General features: G+C 41.3%; 1 protein-coding gene across 1 annotated transcript in view; it reads left to right on the forward strand.

The window, feature by feature from the left end:
- Positions 1–25,860, forward strand: part of itgbl1 (integrin, beta-like 1) — a 125,240-nt gene that overhangs the window by 41,550 nt on the left and 57,830 nt on the right. Inside the window, exon 8 of the mRNA XM_020472573.2 lies at positions 23,341–23,457. Within this exon, the coding sequence (XP_020328162.1) occupies positions 23,341–23,457 (117 nt within the window). The remainder of the gene's footprint in view (positions 1–23,340; positions 23,458–25,860) is intronic.

Genomic DNA, 25,860 nt, shown 5'->3' on the forward strand with positions numbered 1-25,860 from the left:
CAAACAAAGGACACAAGAAAATATAGTTTTGTAAAAACAATGTATAAATTTGTCCAGGAATATAATTCATTAATTAGATTATATAATTACTCTTTCATGATTTTAAAGCTTCTGATGCTTTAGCTTGTCTTTGCAAATTTTCAAATTACAAAATATTAACAGGTCTTTCACATTTGTATATTGATAAAGTAAGACAGTTCAAAGATCTGCAATGTCAAAATGATAATAAGAAAAATAATTGTTGTTTCAACTACTATAAATATGGATAACCCCCTTTAAAAAAAAATTCATAACTTCAAATTCATAACTTCAGTAACTTCATAAATATAATTTTTGTCAATTTTACGACAGATACAGGGTTTCCTTTACTCCCGTAAAGCCCAGCTCATTGGCTATCTAGCTATTCTTTGTTTGACCCCGATTGGTGCTTATTTGACAAAGTTAGGGTCGTTCAAGTGAAGACTGCCTGCGTCATAGGCGTGCCATGAAGGCGCTCTCTGGCCAAACATGTTGTCCTATAGGATATACCCCTAATGATATAGTGAAGTCTTTTTTACGTTCTAAGATCTCTGAGGAATACATACGAACGTGATTTTCACAGATTAGTTTCTTTGCAAATTGAACGAGTGAAATACAGAATCGATCTTGCATGCTATATGGACCTTTTTAGGATATGAAAAAGGATTTGTTCTAACAAAACGACACTTCATGTCATCTCTGGGACCCTTTGGATGATAAATCAGAGCAAGATTTCAGAATGTAAGTACACATTTCACCTTCAGAGGGGAATTTATCAAACCTATCACGGGGAAAAAAGTGTTTTGTTGTTAGGAGCTCTCCTCAAACAATAGCATGACATTTTTTCTCAGCAATAGCTCCTGTAAATTGGACAGTGCAGTTATATTAACAAGAATTTAAGCTTTCAGCCGATACAAGACACTTATATGTACCGACATTTGTTGTTTCTCTAAAATCTGCGATTGTGACACAAGGCGCTGCATGATTTACATGTCCCGTTGATGGGACGCCGATCCCAAAGAAGTAACTGGTTCCACAGCCTTTTTTTTATCCAAGTGTTACCATAACTAAAAGCAATTAGTTGGTCCAAACGTACAAACGTAAGTAATATGTTTATTCAAAAATAAATTATTATTTGAGATTAAAAAGGATGTGCAACTGGTTACACAAACACATACTCACAGTGCTTTCAACATACAATGTTTTCAACTTACATATTTGACATGTTGACATTCAGTGCGATCTGAAAATATTCAGACTCCTTGACTTTGTCCACATTTTGTTACGTTACAGCCTTGGATTAAATTAAATGTTTTCCTCATAAATCTACACACAACACCCCATAATGACAAAGTGAATACATATTTTTCAGTGGCATGGACTGGGAGACTAGTCAGGATCAAGAGAAATCAAAGTACAGAGAGATCCTTGATGAAAACCTGTTCCAGAGCACTCAGGACCTCCGACTAGGACGAAGGTTCACCTTCCAACAGGACAACAACCCTAAGCACAGAGCCAAGAGGACAAAGGAGTGGCTTTGGGAAAAGTCTCTGAATGTCCTTGAGTGGCCCAGGCAGAGCCCGGATTTGAACATCTCTGGAGAGACCTGAAAATAGCTGTTCAGCGACGCTCCCCATCCAACCGGACAGAGCTTGAGAGGGTCTTCAGAGAAGAATGGGAGAAACTCCCCAAATACAGGTGTGGCAAGCTTGTAGCGTCATACCCAAGAAGACTTGAGGCTGTAATTGTAAAGTACAGAGTAAAGGGTCTGAATACTCATGTAAATCTGATATTTCTGTTTCTTTAAAAATATATATTTTTTACTTTGTCAATGTGAGGTATTGTGTGTAGATCAATGAGGGGGAAAAAACGAATTAAGACATTTTAGAATAAGGCTGTAATGTAACAAAATGTGGAAAAAGTAATGGGGTCTGAATTCTTTCCAAATTGACTGTACATGATTACATTGTGCATGTTCGTTAATACAGTAACTATTATTTCATATGTGCGTTTGGTGTGCTCTTACCTGTCTGAGTTTGCGAAGGACCCGAATACAGGGGAGGCGCCCGCATGTTTTTATGCTTGACCATTGAGCTTGCTAGAGGGCACACCTGCCACGTATGCCCTCTCTCCACCCCCATGCCTCAGATTGGGTGAATTCTGAACAGTGTACCAGTACAATGTTTGGAGTTCACCTTTTGCCTATGATATTGGGGCCAAAGCTCCTCACACAGTATGTGGCTTTGTGGTTGAGGTGGTAAAATTTCACTGCTCCAGCAGTCTGCGGTTAATTTCCCATTTCCGCCTGTCCAACTTTGACTTTTTCTCTGTCTCTCTGTTTCTAATGTTTAAACAAAGCGCAAAAAAGAAATGTGGCATTTCACACTTCTCTATAGCAGGACTAGCAGGAGACCCAGGTCCACATTCACTTTCTCACATGAATACCAGTTATGAAAGCCCATTTTACACATGTGACGTCATGTTACCTCTGCTATAACTTAGTCCTAAACATTTTGATTATAATCTCACAATGGTCCTGGCTATTGTAAGTGCCAAAGTCTACCCTCGGAAAAGTATTCATTTCCCAGTGTCTTTTAAAATGTTAATCAAAATATAGACAAAAAATCATCAAACAATATTTGTGCAAAAAAAATAATTTGAAATGCAAAACCATTTGATTGAATGAGAGACATAGTCTGCCAAAACATTCTGTTTCCATTCTGATGCTTTTACATGCACTGAAACACCCAAACAAATTTCACAGCGCGCTCTAAAATAACACAATTATTCAGATTGAAGAAACACGATGGGTGTTTCAGGGTGTTTCCATTCTATTTTTGAAATGAATTCAGTGTATCATAACACTTACATTGGGTTTACATTCAAACACACTTCAAACACCAGATCTCATCTTAGTTGCACCACTTCACAGTTTGTGGTTTTATCACACAATTATGGTGCTTTGAGTCTATCTGTTGTAAGGGTGTGATTAAAAGGGAAAAATTCATTAGAAACTGCAGTAGAACTGGCCTTGAGTTCCAGATTTGAATGTGAGGGTTCTAGAGTATTGATTTCTCTTAATGCTCTACAATCTCATGTCCTCTCAATGCTCTATAATCTCGATTTCTTTTTTCAGGATTCGTTCCTAAATTCCCTCTGGCTATCTACTCCGATTTAAGAGCATGCTTGTGTGAGTATACCAGAGCGTAGAATAAGGGATGAATTTACAAACGCTCAACACCCGTTCAATATGGTCGGTGTCAGTAAAAGTGTAATTATATTGTTAAAGGTGACTGCCAGCAGCAACGCTCCAACGCTCACCAACGCACTGGATAACATGAAAACAGCCTAATCAGCTCTGCTAGGGTGAGAACAATGGTCAGAGTGAGGTACAGTTGAAGTCGGAAGTTTACATACACTTAGGTTGGAGTCATTAAAATTTCTTGTTAACAAACTATAGTTTCGGGAAGTCTGTTAGGACCTCTACTTTGTGCATTCCGACTTCAACTGTATTCTCTCATTTAGAGTTGAAGTCAGAAGTTTACATACACCTTAGCCAAGTACATTTAAACTCAGTTTTACACAATTCCTGACATTTAATCCTAGTAAAAATAGGTCAGTTAGGATCACCACTTTATTTTAAGAATGTGAAATGTCAGAATAATATTGGAGAGAATTATTTATTTCAGCTTTTATTTCTTTCATCACATTCCAAGTGGGTCAGAAGTTTACATACACTCAGTTAGCATTTGGTAGCATTGCCTTTCAATTGTTTAACATCTCGGGTAGCCTTCCACAAGGTTCCCACAATAAGTTGGGTGAATTTTGGCCCATTCCTCCTGACAGAGCTGGTGTAACGGAGTCAGGTTTGTAGGCCTCCTCGCTCACACACGCTTTTTCAGTTCTGCCCACAAATTTTCTAGGTCAGGGCTTTGTCGTCCTTAATTTGCCACACGTTGGAAGTATGCTTGGGGTCATTGTCCATTTGGAAGACCCGTTTGCGAACAAGCTTTAACTTCCTGACTGATGTCTTGAGATGTTGCTTCAATATATCCACATAAGTTTCCTACCTCATGATGCCATCTATTTTGTGAAGTGCACCAGTCCCTCCTACAGCAAATCACCCCCACAACATGATGCTACCACCCCCATGCTTCACAGTTGGGATTGTGTTCTTTGGCTTGCAAGCCTCCCCCTTTTTCCTCCAAACATAACGATGGTCCTTATGGCCAAACAGTTCTATTTTTGCTTCATCAGACCAGAGGACATTGCTCCAAAAAGTATGATCTTTGTCCCCATGTGCAGTTGCAAACCGTAGTCTTTTTTTATGGCGGTTTTGGAGCAGTGGCTTCTCCCTTGCTGAGCGGCCTTTCAGGTTATGTTGATATAGAACTCGTTTTACTGTGGATATAGATACTTTTTGTACCTGTTTCCTCCAAAATCTTCACAAGGTCCTTTGCTGTTGTTCTGGGATTGATTTGCACTTTTCGCACCAAAGTACGTTCATCTCCAGGAGACAGAACGCGTCTCCTTCCTGAGTGGTATGACGGCTGCATGGTCCCATGGTGTTTATACTTGCATACTATTGTTTGTACAGATGAACGTGGTACCTTCAGGTGTTTGGAAATTTCTCCCAAGGATGAACCAGACTTGTGGAGGTCTACAATCTTTTTTATTGAAGTCTTGGCTGATTTCTATTGATTATCCCATGATGTCAAGCAAAGAAGCACTGAGTTTGAAGGTAGGCCTTGAAATACATCCACAGGTACACTTCCAATTGACTTAAATTATGTCAATTTATTTATTTATTTATTTATTTTACCTTTATTTAACCAGGTAGGCAAGTTGAGAACAAGTTCTAATTTACAATTGCGACCTGGCCAAGATAAAGCAAAGCAGTTCGACAGATAAAACGACACAGAGTTACACATGGAGTAAAAACAAACATACAGTCAATAATGCAGTATAAACAAGTCTATATACAATGTGAGCAAATGAGGTGAGAAGGGAGGTAAAGGCAAAAAAGGCCATGATGGCAAAGTAAATACAATATAGCAAGTAAAATACTGGAATGGTAGTTTTGCAATGGAAGAATGTGCAAAGTAGAAATAAAAAAATAATGGGGTGCAAAGGAGCAAAATAAATAAATAAATGAAAATTAAATACAGTTGGGAAAGAGGTAGTTGTTTGGGCTAAATTATAGGTGGGCTATGTACAGGTGCAGTAATCTGTGAGCTGCTCTGACAGTTGGTGCTTAAAGCTAGTGAGGGAGATAAGTGTTTCCAGTTTCAGAGATTTTTGTAGTTCGTTCCAGTCATTGGCAGCAGAGAACTGGAAGGAGAGGCGGCCAAAGAAAGAATTGGTTTTGGGGGTGACTAGAGAGATATACCTGCTGGAGCGTGTGCTACAGGTGGGAGATGCTATGGTGACCAGCGAGCTGAGATAAGGGGGGACTTTACCTAGCAGGGTCTTGTAGATGACATGGAGCCAGTGGGTTTGGCGACGAGTATGAAGCGAGGGCCAGCCAACGAGAGCGTACAGGTCGCAATGGTGGGTAGTATATGGGGCTTTGGTGATAAAACGGATTGCACTGTGATAGACTGCATCCAATTTGTTGAGTAGGGTATTGGAGGCTATTTTGTAAATGACATCGCCAAAGTCGAGGATTGGTAGGATGGTCAGTTTTACAAGGGTATGTATGGCAGCATGAGTGAAGGATGCTTTGTTGCGAAATAGGAAGCCAATTCTAGATTTAACTTTGGATTGGAGATGTTTGATATGGGTCTGGAAGGAGAGTTTACAGTCTAACCAGACACCTAAGTATTTGTAGTTGTCCACGTATTCTAAGTCAGAGCCGTCCAGAGTAGTGATGTTGGACAGGCGGGTAGGTGCAGGTAGCGATCGGTTGAAGAGCATGCATTTAGTTTTACTTGTATTTAAGAGCAATTGGAGGCCACGGAAGGAGAGTTGTATGGCATTGAAGCTTGCCTGGAGGGTTGTTAACACAGTGTCCAAAGAAGGGCCGGAAGTATACAGAATGGTGTCGTCTGCGTAGAGGTGGATCAGGGACTCACCAGCAGCAAGAGCGACCTCATTGATGTATACAGAGAAGAGAGTCGGTCCAAGAATTGAACCCTGTGGCACCCCCATAGAGACTGCCAGAGGTCCGGACAGCAGACCCTCCGATTTGACACACTGCACTCTATCAGAGAAGTAGTTGGTGAACCAGGCGAGGCAATCATTTGAGAAACCAAGGCTGTCGAGTCTGCCGATGAGGATATGGTGATTGACAGAGTCGAAAGCCTTGGCCAGATCAATGAATACGGCTGCACAGTAATGTTTCTTATCGATGGCGGTTAAGATATCGTTTAGGACCTTGAGCGTGGCTGAGGTGCACCCATGACCAGCTCTGAAACCAGATTGCATAGCAGAGAAGGTATGGTGAGATTCGAAATGTTCGGTAATCTGTTTGTTGACTTGGCTTTCGAAGACCTTAGAAAGGCACGGTAGGATAGATATAGGTCTGTAGCAGTTTGGGTCAAGAGTGTCCCCCCCTTTGAAGAGGGGGATGACCGCAGCTGCTTTCCAATCTTTGGGAATCTCAGACGACACGAAAGAGAGGTTGAACAGGCTAGTAATAGGGGTGGCAACAATTTCGGCAGATAATTTTAGAAAGAAAGGGTCCAGATTGTCTAGCCCGGCTGATTTGTAGGGGTCCAGATTTTGCAGCTCTTTCAGAACATCAGCTGAATGGATTTGGGAGAAGGAGAAATGGGGAAGGCTTGGGCGAGTTGCTGTTGGGGGTGCAGTGCTGTTGTCCGGGGTAGGAGTAGCCAGGTGGAAAGCATGGCCAGCCGTAGAAAAATGCTTATTGAAATTCTCAATTATGGTGGATTTATCAGTGGTGACAGTGTTTCCTATCTTCAGTGCAGTGGGCAGCTGGGAGGAGGTGTTCTTATTCTCCATGGACTTTACAGTGTCCCAGAACTTTTTTGAGTTAGTGTTGCAGGAAGCAAATTTCTGCTTGAAAAAGCTAGCCTTAGCTTTTCTAACTGCCTGTGTATAATGATTTCTAGCTTCCCTGAACAGCTGCATATCACGGGGGCTGTTCGATGCTAATGCAGAACGCCATAGGATGTTTTTGTGTTGGTTAAGGGCAGTCAGGTCTGGGGAGAACCAAGGGCTATATCTGTTCCTAAATTAGCAAATTAGCCTATCAGACGTTTCTAAAGCCATGACATAATTTTCTGGACTTTTCCAAGCTGTTTAATGGCACATTCAACTTAGTGTATGTAAACTTCTGACCCACTGGAATTGTGATACAGTGAAATAATCTGTCTGTAAACAATTGTTGGAAAAATGACTTGTGTCATGCACAAAGTAGATGTCCTAACCGACTTTCCAAAACTATAGTTTGTAGACAATAAATTTGTGGAGTGGTTGAAAAAACAAGTTTTAATGACTCCAACCTAAGTGTATGTAAACTTCCGACTTCAACTGTATGTCTGGAAATAGCTAGTAAGCTAGCTAACTTTAGCCAGTTAGCTTAGGGCTTGACTGCTGTTGTGAGGTCAGAACGCTCGAATCAACTCTACTTCTCGGCCAGAGCGTCCAGTGTGCGCTCTGAACCCTCAGAGAGCGAAACGCTCTCAATTTATGAAAGGACAATCTGACAATGCTCTGAATTTACTCACACCCAGAGCACCTTCTGAGCGCTCTCTGGCACCCCAGAGGTAATATTTGAATGTTGAGTGTTCTAGATTCTAATCTCAGTGTTCTAAAATCTCATCTCTCTGTGTTCTGGAAGCTACACAGCTTTTCTGTGTTTTAGAATGGTGTCTTTCTCTCGGTGTTCTAGAAGCTTTCTGATTGACAGTCTCTTTCAACCCTGATACCGTACCATACTTTTTCAGGTCTCCAATATCTACTAATATCTATCTTTTCATGCACCAAAATACACAGAATATTCATACAGACAACAATTGCTTTATGTACAGTACCAGTCAAAAGTTTGGACAAACCTACTCATTCAAGGGTTTTCTTTATTTATTTTTTTAGTATTTTCTACTTTGTAGAATAATAGTGAAGCCATACGCATGGAAATAACACATGTAGTAACCAAAAAAAGTGTTAAACAAATCAAAATAGCTTTTATATTTGAGATTATTCAAAATAGCCACCCTTTGCCTTGACAGCTTTTCACACTCTTGTCACACTCTTGAGGTAATCACCTGGAATGCATTTCAATTAGGCGTGACACGCCTACCGCGTGGTGTATATTGTGGTGTATGGTGTATATTATGTGTATATTATGGCAAGTATAGCTCAAATAAGCAAATACAAATGACAGTCCATCCTTACGTTAAGACATGAAGGTAAGTCAATCCCGAAAATGTCAAGAACTTTGAAGGTTTCTTCAAGTGCAGTTCCAAAAAACATCACGTGCTATGATTAAACTGTCTCTCAAGAGAACCGCCACAGGAAAGGAAGACCCAGAGTTACCTTTGCTGCAGAGGAAAGTTTCATTAGAGTTACCAGCCTCAGAAATTGCAGCTCAAAGAAATGCTTCATGGAGTTTAAGTAAGAGACACATCTCAACATAAACTGTTCAGAGGAGACTGCGTGAATCAGGCCTTTGTGGTTGAATTTCTGCAATGAAACTACTACTAAAGGACACCAATTAGAAGAAGAGACTTGCTTGGGCCAAGAAACACAAGCAATGGACATTAGACCAGTGGAAATCTTTCCCTTAGTTTGATGAGCCCAAATGTTATGTTTTGGTTTCTACCACTGTTTCTTTGTGAGACGCAGAGTAGGTGAACAGAGGATCTCCACATGTCTGATTCCCATTGTGAAGCATGGTGGAGGAGGTGTGATGGTGTGGGGGTGCTTTGCTGGTGACACTGTCTGTGATTTATTGAGAATTCAAGGCACACTTAACCAGCATGGCTACCACAGCATTCTGCAGCAACATGCCATCCCATCTGGTTTGTGCTTGGTGGGACTATTATTTGTTTTTCGACAGGACAATGACCCAATACACCTCCAGGCTGTGTAAGGGCTATTTCACCAAGAAGGACTGTCATGGAGTGCTGCATCACATGACCTGACCTCAACAATCATTCCACCTCAACCCAATTGAGATCATTTGAGATGAGCTGGACCGCTGAGTGAAGTAAAAGCAGCCAACAAGTGCTCAGCACATGTGGGAACTCCTTCAAGACTGCTGGAAAAGCATTCCAGGTGAAGCTGGTTGAGAAAATGCCAATAGTTGTCAAAGCTGTCATCAAGACAAAGGGTGGCTACTAAAATCTAAAATACATTTTGATTTGTTTAACACTTTTTGGGTTACCACATGATTCCATATGTGTTATTTCATAGTGTTGATGTCTTCTCTATTATTCTACAAAGTAGAAAATAATAAAAAATAAAGAAAAACCTTTGAATGAGTAGGTGTGTCCAAACCTTTGACTGGTGTCGTGGAAATTTCCTCTATTTACCAAATCATGGGAGCAAACCACACACACACAAGTCAGAGTTAGTTATAAAAGTCCATCTTTAATTATATAAGCTCTATAGCATTTTGACTTTCAACATTTCAGTATCTCTAATGAAAAGTTGAGAGTTCCCACACAATGGCAAAACGGGATCCTTTATAGCAAAGATCACACATAGTCAGACAGCATAGACATAATTCATCGTTCAGCTTTGTCTCCTTTCCCAAACCCCAGAACCATAAACCAATCCTCCAAATCAACAGGCATATATCAAATTGTCATTTAGATTACAACCCACTCTAAATACAAACTCCTGGACAAACTCACGGAGAGGAGAATGAGGCTATAGGTTAAGATAGAAACAACATTAGAGGGAGCATAGAATGATTCCAGACACTGCCACCCTCTTTTCTCCACTGGGAAAAAGGTAGGGAGTGAAAGATATGTTTACACATGATGACACTTTGACCTCTCCCCTCTCAGCGGCCCATGCAACTTAGTCTTGACATAGAACAGATAACTGCAACTTCGCCACAGTATTATACAAAAATACCATTCTGATGAGAATTAACTTACACACATTTGATGAATATAAAACATCTTACAAATGTTACCAACAAATTCTGAATCTTCCACGACACTGGTACTGTATCTGTAAATCAACTTCCTGTATGCATAATGCAATTTTATACACTGTAGAATTAATCATAAGAACGTTCAGTTGCTTTCAAAAACATAATTTTTCACACATCTGCTGTTGTTTAATACATAGTAATGATTGCTTAATTATGTGTGGGATTGTGTCTAGCTGGGTTGATTGATAGAAAGAAGAAAGTCAATTGTTTAATAAAAATGTGCATTTATCAAACGTCTTAGTTTTTACCACGTTCAACTTTTTTCATTCATCTTTTTCACTCCGGACGCTTTATCTGGACATGGTTATACAGGACCTCCACCAGCCGGAAAAGCTAAGTAGTAACATTAACATTATGCCATCTAATTGCAGTCCCTGTACTAATAATATACAGGAGAACTATCACTTTATGGTCACCTTATGGTGAGGACAGCCGTGTTGCAAGCCAAGCTTCAGATGCAATCGTTAGGGAAGGTCAAAGGATGAAACAGTGTCTGTGCCACCAGTAAGTACAAATAGTAGTATAAATCTCCCTGCACAGTCCCCACAGCTGGACAATTTTCTCAAGGCTTCTGGACAGAAATACCTTCGGCATGCTCAACCGGTGTCGCTCATTCAGCCGACAAAAACTTTCAACCAGTTCTCCCCATTAAGCAACGAGTGGAGTCAGAGGCCAAGCCTTCTCAGATCTCTCCTCCATCCATTACGGGATCTGACTCGCCGAAGCCTCCCACCGTTAGCTCTGACAAATTGAAAACCCATTGGTGACTCCATTACCCACAATATTAGACTTAAAAAGAATCATCCAGCGATCATACACTGTTTACCAGGGGGCAGGGCTACCGACATAAAGGCTTATCTGAAGAGGGTGCTGGCTAAGGATAAAACTGGTGAGCATAGAGAGTATAAGGATATTGTTATCCACGTCGGCACCAACGATGTCAGGATGAAACAGTCAGAGGTCACCAAGCGCAACATAGCTTCAGCATGTAAATTAGCTAGACAGATGTGTCAGCATCGGGTAATTGTCTCTGGCCCCCTTCCAGTTAAGGGGAGTGATGAGCTCTACAGCAGAGTCTCACAACTCAGTCGCTGGTTGAAAACTTTTTTCTGCCCCTCAATATGGAACTTGTAGATAATTGGCCCTCTTTCTGGGACTCACCCACAAACAGGACCAAGCCTGGCCTGCTGAGTAAATGACTAGCTGGAGGGGTGCTCTCATCTTATCTATCAACATAGACAAGGCTCTAACTCCTCTCCGCAATGAGATAGGGTGCAGGCAGCAGGCTGTTAGCCAGCCTGCCAGCTTAGTGGAGACTGCAACTAACACTGTCAGTGTAGTCAGCTCAGCTATCCCCATGTCTGTGCCTTTATCTAGGTTGGGCAGAACTAAACATGGTGGTGTTCTCCTTAGAAATCTCACTGGAATAAAGACCACCTCCATTCCTGTCAATATTGAAAGAGATTATGATATCTGACATCTCAAAATAGGGCTACTTTATGTTAGATCCCTCACTTCCAAGCAAGTCAATTAACTATTCACTGATCATAATCTTGATCTGGTTGGCCTGAGTGAAATTTGGCTCAAGCCTGATGAATTGACTATGTTAAATGAGGCCTCTCCTCCTGGTTACACTATTGACCATATATTCTGTGTATCCTGCAAAGGTGGAGGTGTTGCTGACATTTACAACAGAACATTTCAATTTACCTCCCAAAAATGACAGCATTTTCGTTGTTTGAGTTTCTAGTCATGAATTCTATGCAGCCTACTCAATCACTTTTTATAGTTACTGTTTACAGGCCTCCTGGTCCTTATACAGCATAACTCACAGAGTTTCCTGAATTCCTATCAGACCTTGTAGAAATATTCACATTTTTTGTGACTTCAATATACTCATGGAAGTCCACAGACCCACTCCAAAAGGGGGTGTTGTCCAATATGTCTCCGGACCTACTCATTGCCACAGTCATACCCTGGATATAGTTTTGTCCTGTGGAATAAACAGTGGATCTAAATGTTTTTCCTCATAATCCTAGACTATGATTTATTATGTTTGCAATCACAACAAATAATCTGACCAAGGATCATTGAAAGCTGTGCTATAAAATCTTGGATTCCTAGATGCTCTTCCACGCTCCCTCCACCTGCCCAAGGACATACAAAAACCGGTTAATCACCTAACTGAGGATCTCAATGTAACCTTGCATAATACTCTAGATGCAGTCGCACCCCTAAAACGAAACAAAACAAAAAAAAGACAGTCTGTCACTCACCTGGCCTTTCCAAGCCTAGCATGGACAGAGAGGTAGGAGCCAGTGTGTGTGTGTGCGTGTGTGTGTGCGTGCAAACATGTATGCCTATATGTATGTGTATGGAGTTTGTGTTTCATTGGCAAATTGGGTATAGCATTGGAAGTTGCATGTGTGTGTTTGTCTTGAATGGCTGAGTGATTAACCAAAAATGTCTCTCTCTCCTCACTGACCTTTTCCCTCCTCTGTGTTGATTGAAGGGTTGTGAGTGCTAGGCGTGGAAAGGCCAGGTGAGAGACAGACCGTCTGTGTGTTTACCTCCACCAGCTTCCTACCAGGGAAGAGCGGAGGGGGGGGGCACTGATTGTGTGAATTTAAAGTCGAGGAGAAGAGGATGCCATGTAAAAGTGTCAGGATTGGGGTAAATGTATAGTGAACAAAAATACAAACGCAACATGCAACAATTTCCAAAGTTCATTTCAGGAAATTAGTCCATTTAAATAAATAAATTAGGCCCTAATCCATGGATTTCACATGACTGGGCAGTGGTGCAGCCATGGGTGGGCGTAGGAGTGCATAGGCCCACCCACTGGGGAGCCAAGCTCAGCCAATCAGAATTTGTTTTTGGCCGTTAAAGGGTATGTGGCTGAAAATCAAGTTAAGGGCGAACTACAGTATTTTATCATGTACTTATACAGAAAAAAGAGCAGGTTCTGTATGGCTTTTAGCAGTGCAGAAATACAATATTCAAAGTCAAACATCGGTAAAGATACCTGCTCCGACTCTCAGTTAGACAGCCAAGATCATGGATGGTCCAAAGTAAAAAGGGTGCTTATACACTTAGAAAGATCACTATAAGACATTAGCTTGGCTTTTATAACGGTTTAACACTAGAACCGCCTGGTCTTTCAGCATATAAGAACCCGCTAAAGAACGTGGCCGGGCGTCTCCTTTAGCATCTGCATCAGATGCATATCAACCTGCAAGGTGCGCAAACACGCTTGATAAATAAAATGCTTGATAGTGCATGAACTATTATTGTAAAGGATTAATCGCATGAAGAAATATACATGGGAATATATCAATTTAAAGAAATAACAACAATAGTTATTTGTTTAGATAGAGTCAAGGATATGTTTTGAATAATATATTTTTGTTGCCATTACAATAAAAACATTACAGTGTAATCCATTTGATCAACTTTTAATTCTAGATTTGATTAGTAATAGAGTTATAGTAATTTATTTTGACAAAGTAGACAAAAAAGATGAGAATAATAATATAACCAGCCAGGTGCGTATTTTAAATTATTTGATGTATTCCTAAACAAACGCACCAGTGCTTGAACAATTGTAAAATAATAATTGCATGAAGAAATATTTGTGGAAATATTTTCAAGATATAAAAACAGTCATTTGTTGATTGAATCACACACTGTATTGTGCCCTTATACCCGTGCCTTTACTCATGAGTCAATTGTGTCTTCTCTTTATGCTTAGGGTCCACAATCAGCAGATAGCTTCTGGGCTTTGTGTGAGCATCCCCACAAACAAATTGGTTGCAATGCACTTAGTTGTCATGGGTCTTGTTTCGTGTGCACCTGCCAAATTGACATTGTGTCTTATTTTTCCCGAGTGGGAGCTGTGGTGCTTGGGGAAGACGGAGAGCAGGACCTGTCGCCTTGGCAGCCTGCTTGGCGGCTGTGGCTTCTTTCTTGGCATTCATGTGGTTCTCACGAAACTCAGATCCAGTGGGATGCATGGTGCTGAGGATGCAAACAGTCTTATTTTGAATTTCTCCGCTGGTACAGTATGTTGTTTAGCGCAGAGGGCAGCAGTTGTTTGTTCACTGTTCCGAGCAGGCTAGTCTTCTTCGCAATCAACTTGTCTGGCAGGGAAATTGATGTGAAAAAGTTGTCCATGGTCACATTTCTGCATTTGCATTTGCCCATGTAAGGCTCCACAAGTCTCAAAACCACAGCCTCAGAAAGTCGCTCACCTGCTGGCCTGGTTTCGTCTTTCCCCGAATTCGGAAAGCCACTGAGCAAGTACTTGGTTTTGACATTGTGGTGGCTAACCAAAACTTAACTGAAGTCACATGCACTATTATCAGTTTCTATCTATTGCCCATTTAAAGTTTATTATGTTAATAGTTTTTGCTTAGTAGCCAGAGGAATGCTGCAGCGTGAGTGGTCATGTGCTGAATACATGGACAGCACAGATATTTTGGGGAAAAAAAGAAATTTGGAAAAAGAGCTACACTTCTTGAATTTTGAGCGTTATTTGACAAAATTAAGTGTCATCGAAACTGCAGAATATGCTCTTTCAGATACTAGATAGAAATCACAGAGCCTCCCGAGTGGTACAGTGGTCTAAGGCACTCCATCACGGTGCTAGCTGTACCACTAGAGATCCTGGTTTGAGTCCATGCTCTGTCGCAGCTGGCCGGGGCAGCGCACCATTGGCCCAGCGTCATCTGGGTTAGGGGAGGGTTTGGCTGGCAGGAATGTCCTTGTCCCATCGTGGTTTAGCAACTCCTGTGGCGGGCCAGGCACCTACACGGTCGCCAGGTGTACAGTGTTTCTTCGGACACAAAGGTATGGCTGGCTTCTGGGTTAAGCAGGCATTGTGTCAAGAAGCAGTGTGGCTTGGTTGGGTTGTGTTTTGGCGGACCTTCGCCTCTCATACAGGTGTGCAGCGATGACACAAGATTGTAACTACCAATTGGATACCACGAAATTGGCTCTGAATGAGGATGCGCCCATCGCTTCATGTACAATTTGAGAACTGATAGGCCTAAGATTGTCACACATTTCATTATTGTCAATTTAATCTTGTTTATATGATGTGTGAAATTAGTTTTGTTATAGTTTAGGTGTAAGTCTGATGGGACGGCTGTGCAGGCTGACTGGCATCGTTTGTTTCCTGCTCATCATCTTTGATAGAGTCAAGGATATATTTAGCATTATTTTAAATAATGCCCACTGCAACACGTAGCATGTTGCCCACTGCAACACGTAGCATCTTTGCCTTTCCTTTACAACACATTTGATTAGTAATGGAGTTACAGTAAATAAAACAGTCCCGTAACAGCTTCTTTTTACAAAGTAACACAAACTCATCATTACACTATTGTTGTTCTAAATTAAATCAACCTCTTCATCATTCAGTTAGGACTAATTTAAATTCTATTTGAAGTAATTTGCACAATTATTGCCCCTCGATTTGTCATTCATTCAGTGGGCTGGTATCGTTTGCTATGCTGGATAGAATCAAGGATATTGTCCTGACGTGACTTGCATTAATGTGATGACTGTTATTTATCTTATCAACTAACTATGTTTAATTGTTACTCCATTAAATTAATCATGTAACAATTAACTCATTAGGAATTTGGGGCACCATGGGATAAGTTGTTTAACGAATTACTATCTCCTGAATTAAACTCCAAAGATATATAGATATTTCTTATTTCAATAACAGTCACTTATTCATTATTACCTCATATCAGTCTCATTCTGAACTTCGTAGAACTCTTGAAACCTAAACAACCCCAGCTTTTCTGATGATTTGGTTATACACAAATTGATTTAATTATGTATTTACTAACTAACTAAATAATAACACAGAATACACATACACACTTACATGAGATAAAAGTCCCTAGTGGACTGACAAGATATGACAGCTTGTTACACACATGGAGAATGAGGGTTAGGTAAAGAGAGGGAGAGACAAAGAGAGACAACACTTGGATACATTTGGAAGGTACCTTCAAAATAATAATAATACTTTGCTCACGAACCACCACTCCTTTGGGTAATAAACCAATCGATCCTGCTATGAGGAAGGGGCTGGATGGGTGTAAGGCTCTGGTTGTCCACCAGAGGTCACAATGTTCTTCTTCTTTGTAGAGCTTCTCTGGTAGTGAAGTGTTTGTCAGAACAGATACTTCAGATGCACCAACGGTTGTCTGAGATGGGATTCTCCATTCCACCTAATGTCTTAAGTCAAAGTTCAAGACTACTTTATATGCCAGCTGCAGACTGGTAATGCTAAGGTCTAGTGAGTTTATCTTCTCGTATAGAGATTGAGAGTTTCAGAGTTTCAACCATTTGTAACGTTTAGATCGCAATTCACGTCAGCTGGTTTGGTAGTTTCAACCATTTCATCGAGTGAACCACGGTCTCACGTCTTTTGGTCTCAATGGTTGATTATTCAGGGTTCAGCTCCCGAGCACTTTACACGCTAGTAGTAACCCGGCAATGTACTGTTCTCACCCTTTTCAACCGTGTAGCCACCAATCCAAGCTATTTGCTGCTGATAAGTAGGCATAACATAAACTTATCACTACGCTATTGTCGTTCTATATTAAATCAACATCTCCACCATCCTTATCATTCAGTTAGGCCTAACAAGAAGAAGCACAGAGTGACATCAGAGAATATGCTGAGACAGGTAGATAGCACAACTGGGAGGCACACAAAAAGGTGAGTTGGCGATGCGCGCAGTGAAATGGTTTGGTGTGGATAAAATGCCAGGACCTAACTCTTGTCCCAGTCAGCCCTTGCTTTTGTACCATTAATGCTTCCATACCTTGAAAGGACACAGTACTCACAGATGGTGCTGAAACACATGGTCAATCAGAGTCAGGAACATTTGTGAACTAGTCCAATACACAGTTGCAGGGTCAACACCTCTTACTCAACTCTAGGTCTCTCTTTCAATCTCTCTCTCTCTTTTATTCTTATTTCTCTCAGTTCAACACACACTGCAGTATTTATTCTGTTTTTGACATTACTCAGATCTTGACAAACAAGGAGTTTCTCTTCAGGGTCCCTGGGATCCCATTGTTAACATCTGGACTCATTCTCTATTTTTTATGTATTTTTTATTGTTGTGTTTTTCATAGTGGCTTTATGCTTCACCACACACACCAGGGGTAAAAAAAAATGATCCGGCTCACACAAACACACACAGCGAGAGAGCGGGCCTCTGTTTCTGCTTGGCGAGCAGAGAGAGCGAGAGATACCCCCCACCCCTCCTCCCGCCAAGTAGGCCTATTTACAAGTCAGATTTCCCTAGTATTGCAAAGTTCGGGAAGACAGGAGAGTGAGAAAAGTTTTCAAGCTGTCTGAAGAAAGCTTGAAGTTTGAGGCTTGATGTGAGGAAGGTCCTACGTGGCAGATAGGAGGTTGGGGGCGTTAATGGAATACCTTAGCCCGACTTGTTTCCCATTCGCACCACAGGACCACTGTGATGTGGCACCGAGGACGATTTCACAGGATTTGTCATGTTTTGTGTGAAGTCGGCTATAGGCCTGTCACAATACGGCATGAAAGAAAGATTTAAGAGAATTTTTAATCGTTGGAGATTTGGAGGCAGCTAACCTGGTTTTCACCTATTTCAGCTCTGAAGTCGGAAGATAGTTGATGCTGTGACTGTGACAAGATAATGAGCCTCTCAGTAGGTGAAACTGGCTGCTGTCATTACGACATCATCATTAGAATGTCATTGAAACCAGAAATGGTTTGATATGACGTTATTACAACTGGTTTTGCCAGCTTGGTATTTCTATTGTTGTTGTTTGTTATTTGTGGTTATTTGGAATAGTTTTCTGTGTTTAAGTCCACTGACAAACCATAGAGCTGGTTTGCACTTGGGTCCACTCTGGCTCCTTAGTGTCACAGTTGATATCTGTGTTGTGTGATGTAGAGTGCCTGTGGGCGATTGACTATGTTTAGGCTTCACTGGTCTGTCCACTGCATCTTCAAACAGGGGCAAACTGAGTTCGACTGCCCCCCATTCACTTGTTGCTGTAGTGAAGGTGTTATGTACACACACACATAAACACACACAAACACACACTCAGGAAGACAACAAATCCTTGGAAAGTTGGTTAGTGTAGAGGGTAAACAATAGACACATACAAACCAGACACACCCCTCTCAGGCGCAGGTAACCATGACGACCACAGACATAATTGATAAGACAGGGGTGTATGAGGCCAGTGAGGATGACTGGAGAGGTTGTCAGACAGGCCACTGCCTGCAGGTTACTCTGACTAATTACAGAGTGGTGTGTGTGTGTGTGTATGTGTGTGTGTGTGTGTGTGTGTGTGTGTGTGTGTGTGTGTGTGTGTGTGTGTGTGTGTGTGTGTGTGTGTGTGTGTGTGTGTGTGTGTGTGTGTGTGTGTGTGAGTGTGGGTGTGGGTGTGTGTGTGTGCGTGGGTGTGTGTGTGTGCGTGCGCCAGATGACACCTGTTGGTCATTTCAAGACAGGACTGATTCTGTCAACTCATACAGTACATATTAAACTGCCAATTCAAAGCAAGTTCATTGACTATTTTCACACCTATTCACACTTCACTGACCTACCAACTTCTAACGGTATTTGCTAAGATAGTTGCTTTAAAGGAGAAACATGTAGCATTTTATCCATACATGTGATTTCTTCATGGTTTTTTGAAGGACACTGCTTAGAAATGGCTAAAATGGCTTTCTCAGGCTTCTTACCTTATTAGAATCCGAAAAACATCAGTTGCAACGACGTGAAGAAGTTTTGTATTGTTAATATGTTTGTTATTGTTGTCAACTTTACAAACGAGAACCAATCATAATTTAGGAAGTTGTCCACACAACAACAGCCGGATAGGCTGGTGAAAATGATAATTGGTGGTGAAAATATGTCACGCTTTGTTCATAAATGTATTTTTTTTTGCTACAGATCTTAATTTGATCACCCTGACGCAGAAAAACTTTCCTGCAGAGCAGAAAACGACAAACTTAAGTGTATTTAAGGTTTAAAAAGGCTTGTAAATGTTTGTAATTTCCCATTTGAAAATTTAGTCTTGATTTTCGTAAAATGTATCAACCCCTATAATCCACATTTCCTGTTGCTGCAGGATTATTTTTCCTGTGGTAGGAGACTCAGGAAACTGGCTCAAATTAAATTCTACAGTACTACTGGTATGTAATTGACATTTGGCACTAACTGGAAGTGGAATTGTCACTTTACCTGCAAGTAAGCCTTGCCCATGCACCTAACAGCATGTCTATTTTGAAGAATGGAACTTGGATGCATACACATGCCTCTCCTGCATACACTATTCATTTTATTGGTAACAGAGAGATGGACACAGCCCAAACTCTAGTGGAACACATTTTGGTCATTTAGCAGATGCTCTTATACAGGTTAAGGGCACATCAACATATTTTTCACCTATTCAGCTTTAGGATTAAGACCTACAACCTTTCTGCTTCTGGTTCAATGCTCTTAACAGCTAGGCTACCTGTCACCCTTAACCACTAGGCTAACTGAACACACAGAGTCATTTAGCAGAAAATCTTATCGAGAGGGATTTTCAGGAGCAATTAGGGTTTCAGTGCCTCTTTTTTATATACACTTTATTAGTTTATTAGGTCCACCATTCTAGGAGCAGGTCAGAGCCACCTTTACCTCTAGAACAGCCTGAATTCTTCAGGCCTGGTTACAAGGTGTCAGAAATGTTCCACAGGGATGTTGGTCCATGCTGATGCAATGGCATCAAGCAGTTGCTGCAGATTGGACTGTGGCACATTAATGCTGCAAACAGCCGGTTCCATCTCATCCAAAAGATGCTCTATTGGGTCGAGGTCTGGGGACTGCACATTCCACTTAAATATACTGAACTCGCTGTCATGTTCCAGGCAATTTTTTTCCACTTCACAATTGTCCAGTGCTGGTGATCGGGTGCCCACTGGAGCCGATTCTTCGTCTTTTTAGCTAATAGGAGTGGAACCCGGTGTGGTTGTCTGCTGCAATAGTCCATCCGTGACAAGGATCAATGAGTTCCGAGATGCCCGTTATTTGTCTGTTTGCCTTCCGCCTGTTAGCTTGCACAATTCTTGCCATTCTCCCTCGACCTCTCCCATCAACGAGCTGTTTTCGCCCTCAAGACAGCCACTGGATCCAACGCGCCTGGCACCGATGATCATACCAAGCTCTAAGTCGCTTGTTTGGCCCATTCTATTTTTAAATCGAACAGTAACTGAATGCATCGATGCCTGTCTGCCTGCTTTATATAGGGCCACTTGACTCACTGTCTGTAGGAACAATCCATTTTCGTGAACAGGGTGGTGTACCTAATTTCACACCATGTGGCTGGAATAATACTGTGAAATTGTACAAATTATGATAATGCCCTTTTAGTGTAATAAGAGCTATTTGAAAAGATCGCCTGAAATTTCAGCCTGTTTTGTTGGGATAGAATTTTGGCCTGCCTGGTGATATCAAATTAAATTAAATTAAACTTCTCAAGACTACGGTGGGCACTGTATTAACTGGTATTTACTTATTTTAGGTGTGTAGGTCACAGTCTTTATCGTGTATCTATGGAAGTTATACATTTAGAACCGCCTGCTCAATAGGAATCCAACAGCAGTAGCGAGTCGACTAGACAAGCAGCTTGCTAAGGACCACACTTTGACATGACGTGGCAAAGAGGAGACAAAATGGATTGTAATGACGCAGCTGACCACTCGATTGAGCCAGAGACACGTTTATTCGACAGATAAGCCTGAGTGTCCTAGGAATATCTAGTCTTTTGTGTTCTGACTAATAAAACAGTGGGACATTAACCAAATAAATAATGTAAACATATTATCAGTAAAGAACTCATTTTGTGTGGAAGTCCCCCCCCAAAAAATGTTCTGCGGAGACAGACATTAAAAGCACAGTAAAATCAAGAAAAAGCTACTTTTTTCTGAGCGCATCACCTTGTTGATGGGGTGGACACACTGTTTGAATGGCAACATTTTTGATTTAGATGTTCACAAATTTCACAAATTCTGACTCCCACTAATGTGATGAGAGTTTGAAAAAAGTATAAAAGAAGGTGAAATGTTTTTGGTAGATGTTCCTAAATCTGATTGTAACTATACACTGAGTATACCAAGCATTAGGAACACCTTCCTAATATTGAGACACAGTCCATCATTAATTTAAGACATGAAGGTCAGTCATTACGTAAAATTTCAAGAACTTTTAAAGTTTATTCAAGTGCAGTCGCAAAAACCGTCAAGTGCTATGATGAAACTGGCTCTCATGAGGACAGCCACAGGAAAGGAAGACCCAAAGAGATACCTCTACTGCAGAGGAAAAGTTCATTAGAGTTACCAGCCTCAGAAATTGCAGCCCAAAGAAATGCTTCACTTCTCAACTTTAACTGTTCAGAGGACACTGCGTGAATCTGGCCATCATGGTCGAAATGCTGCAAAGAAACCACTACTAAAGGACACCAATAAGAATATAAATACTTGCTTGGGCCAAAAAAACACAAGCAATGAACATTAGACTCATGGAAATCTGTTCTTTGGTCTGATGAGTCTAAATTTGAGATATTTGTTTCCAACCACCGTGTCTTTGTGAGATTAGGTGAACGGATGATCTCTGCATGTGTGGTTCCCAACGTGAAGCATGGAGAAGGAGGTGTGATGGTGCTTTGCTGGTGACACTGCCAGTGATTTATTTAGAATTCAAGGCACACTTAACCAGCATGGCTACCACAGCATTCGGAAGCAATACGCCACGCCATACCATCTGGTTTGCACTTAGTTCCACTATCACTTGTTTTTCATCAGGACAATGACCCAACACATCTCCAGGCTGTGTAAGGGCTATTTGACCATGAAGGAGAGTGATGGAGTGCTGCGTCAGATGAACTGGCCTCCACAATCACCTGACCTCAACCCAATTGAGATGGTTTGGAATGAGTTTTACTGCAGAAAAAGCTGGTGGATGGGCCAATAAATATACATATATATTATTAAAAATATTGCTTTCTTGCTGGATTGATGAATATAGCCATAGCAAACCAGTGCAAAACTGCTGTCAACTCTATATTAATAGACCAATAAGAAAGATATTTTTCAACTCTGCCAATAACAGCGAGTTTTTAGTTACCCCCTGCCCACTCAGACCAGCAAAACAATCACAGTAAGGTACTCAGTTGTTACCAAGATATTATTTGATATCGAGATAAAAAAACGGCTGCATTGGCCCTTCAGCGCTAATGCTTCCATTTTTACCAAAATCTACGAATGAATGTCTAAATTTAACCGTTGAGGATAGTTTTGGTTTCACTTTTGCGCAGTTTGACTGACAGCTGACGGATGGCGACACACTCCGTAATTAAAAGGGCAATACACTCCGCAATCACTGAAACCTGCAGTTATGACAACTCTCCGTTTGCTTTGGCAGTTGCTTTGGTTAGACAGCACTTTGTACTGGGATTGTCTCTGTTGCCGTTTTCACTCTCCTCCTTTTAAACGCCTTCTGGGTGTATTTATTAATGCACATCATAGTATACCGAAGTCAAATGTTTTGAAAAGGGAAACGTTGTGCCACGAAAATGATAGTTTCTTATTGTGCAAGTAGTCCCTCCCCGTTTCGTTATGTGATAGAAACTGTAAAACAGATTATTTCCCTTTACCCTCAAAATGTTGTCATATTATGTTTCAGTGTAATGTAATTGTTGTTAAATGAATGATTCAATGGTCATTAAAAAGCAATTGAAAGCAGACTAGAATTCAATCTCCTAAAACTCACCAATTTACAACCTCATTTGGAAGAATATATTGCTCCCTTAGGTACAGTATGCACATACTTTAAGAGCCAATATTAGGTGCATTTGGCTGCCGATACCTGAAGATTCCCTTACCTCAAATAGTGTTCTGTAAGCAGGATCTCACCCTTCTGTATTTGAGGATGTCACTTCACTAATTCTACCTTTAACAATACAACATGAGCGATGGCAAATAAACATTTTCTGATAATTGTTGTTGAAAAACTGTATTTTACAATTTTGTCGTCTGTCATGTTGTTGTTAAATGAGAATAACAATGCCACCTTTACACCTGTATTCTTACCTGTGTGTACCTGTGTACTACCTGTGTTCCAGGTCTTTGTCAATGTGGCCAGTGTACCTGCCATCCCCCAGGGGACACTCGTGTGCATGGGAGGAACTGTGAGTGTGATGACCGCCAGTGTGAGGACATCAGCGGGGAGATATGTGGAGGTGAGGGTACACACACACACACACACACACACACCCTCCCAGGCGCAGGCAGGCATGACAACCACAGAGATTATCTCGATAATGCAGGGGTGTTATACACGTATGTGTAATTGAGTATGGTCCATTGTACTTAGTCGTGGAAGTTGCATATGTGTGTGCCTCTTGAATGGCTGAGTGATTAGCTGATACTTCCTGATACCACATACAAACCTCTCTCTCTTTCTCTCAATGAGAAATGTCAACCGCCAATGAAACATTAGAACAGGGCCTTTGAGCCAGTCATATCTGCTAAAGCTACCATGAGGAGTGTTTAACTAAGGTGGTCTATGCGCTCGCAGGAGGAGGAAGCGAGGGGATCGATTCAACATGGCATTAGCCTGATGTCAACAACGTTGCTAAGCGGATGCAATCATGCTGTCCTTCTTAACATTAGAAAAGCCATTCTAACAGTCAAATAAATATGTTTTAGATATGTTATCGGAAAGATAATCATTTGTTGTGTTTATGAAGGTAACATTATAATATAAACATATACAGTGGCGGCCTCCCGGGTGGCCATCAGAGTCCCTGGGTTCGCGCACAGGCTCTGTCGTAACCGGCCGCGACCGGGAGGTCCGTGGGGCGATGCACAATTGGCCTAGCGTCGTCCGGGTTAGGGAGGGCTTGGTCGGTAGGGATGTCCTTGTCTCGTCGTGCACCAGCGACTCCTGTGGCGGGCCGGGCGCAGTGCGCGCTAACCAAGGTTGCCAGGTGCACGGTGTAGCCTCCGACACATTGGTGCGGCTGCCTTCCGGGTTGGATGTGCGCTGTGTTAAGAAGCAGTACGGCTGGTTGGGTTGTGTATCAGAGGACGCATGACATTCAACCTTCGTCTCTCCCGAGCCCGTACGGGAGTTGTAGCGATGAGACAAGATAGTAGCTACTACAACAATTGTATACCACGAAATTGGGGAGAAAAAAGGGGTAAAATAAATAAAAATAAAAAACATATACAGTGGCAAGAAAAAGTATGTGAAACCTTTGGAATGACCTGGATTTCAGCATAAATTGGTCATCAAATTTGATCTGATCTTCGTCTAAGTCACAGCAATAGACCAACATAGTGTGCTTAAACTAATAACACACAAATTATTGTATTTTTATTGTCTACATTCACAGTGTAGGTTGGAAAAAGTATGTGAACCCCTAGGCTAATGACTTCTCCAAAAGCTAATTGGAGTCAGGAGTCAGCTAACCTGGAGTCCAATCAATGAGACGAGATTGGAGATGTTGGTTAGAGCTGCCTTGCCCTATTAAAAACACTCACAAAATCTGAGTTTGCTTTTCACAAGAATGATTGGCTAATGTGAACCATGCCTCGAACAAAAAAGATCTCAGAAGACCTAAGATTAAGAATTGTTTACTTGCATAAAGCTGAAAAGGGTTACAAATGTATCTCTAAAAGCCTTGATTTCATCAGTCCACGGTAAGAGAAATTGTCTATATATGTATAAAGTTCAGCACTGTTGCTACTCTCCCTTGGAGTAGCCTTCCTACAAAGAAGACTGCAAGAGCACAGCACAGAATGCTCAATGAGGTTGAGAAGAATCCTAGCGTCAGCTAAAGGCTTACAGAAATCTCTGGAACATGCTAACATCTCTGTTAACTAGTCTACGATACGTAAAACACTAATCAAGAATTGTGTTCATGGTAGCACACCATGGAAGAAGCCACTGCTGTACAAAAAAAACACGTCAGAAGTTTGCATAAGTGCACTTGGATGTTCCACAGCCTACTGGTAAAATATTCTGTGGACAGATGAAACTACAGTTCAGTTTTTTCGAAGGAACACACAACACTATGTGTGGAGAAAAAAAGGCACAGCACACCAACATCAAAACCTTATCCCAACTGTAAACTATGGTGGAGGGAGCATCATGGTTTGGGGCTGCTTTGCTGCCTCAGGGCCTGGACAGCTTGCTATCATCGACAGAAAAATGAATTCCCAAGTTCATCAAGACATTTTGCAGGAGAATGTTAGGCTGTCTGTCCGCCAATTGAAGTGTAACAGAAGTTGGGTGATGCAACAGGACAATGGCCAAAAACACAGAAGTAAACCAACAACAGAATGTCTTCAACAGAAGAAAATACGCCTTCTGGAGTGGCCCAGTCAGAATCCTGACCTCAACTCGATTGAGATGCTGTGTCATGACCTCAAGAGAGCAGTTGACACCAGACATCCCAAGAATATTGCTGAACTGAAACAGTTTTGCAAAGAGGAATGGTCCAAAATTCATCCTGACTGTTGTGCAGGTCTGATCCGCAACTCCAGAAAATGTTTGGTTGAGGTTATTGCTGCAGAAGGAGGGTCAACTTGTTATTAAATCCAATGCTTACACGGTGTGTTCAATAACGACATGAAAA

Source organism: Oncorhynchus kisutch, linkage group LG26 (genome assembly GCF_002021735.2).
Source record: "Oncorhynchus kisutch isolate 150728-3 linkage group LG26, Okis_V2, whole genome shotgun sequence".
Classification (NCBI taxonomy): domain Eukaryota; kingdom Metazoa; phylum Chordata; class Actinopteri; order Salmoniformes; family Salmonidae; genus Oncorhynchus; species Oncorhynchus kisutch.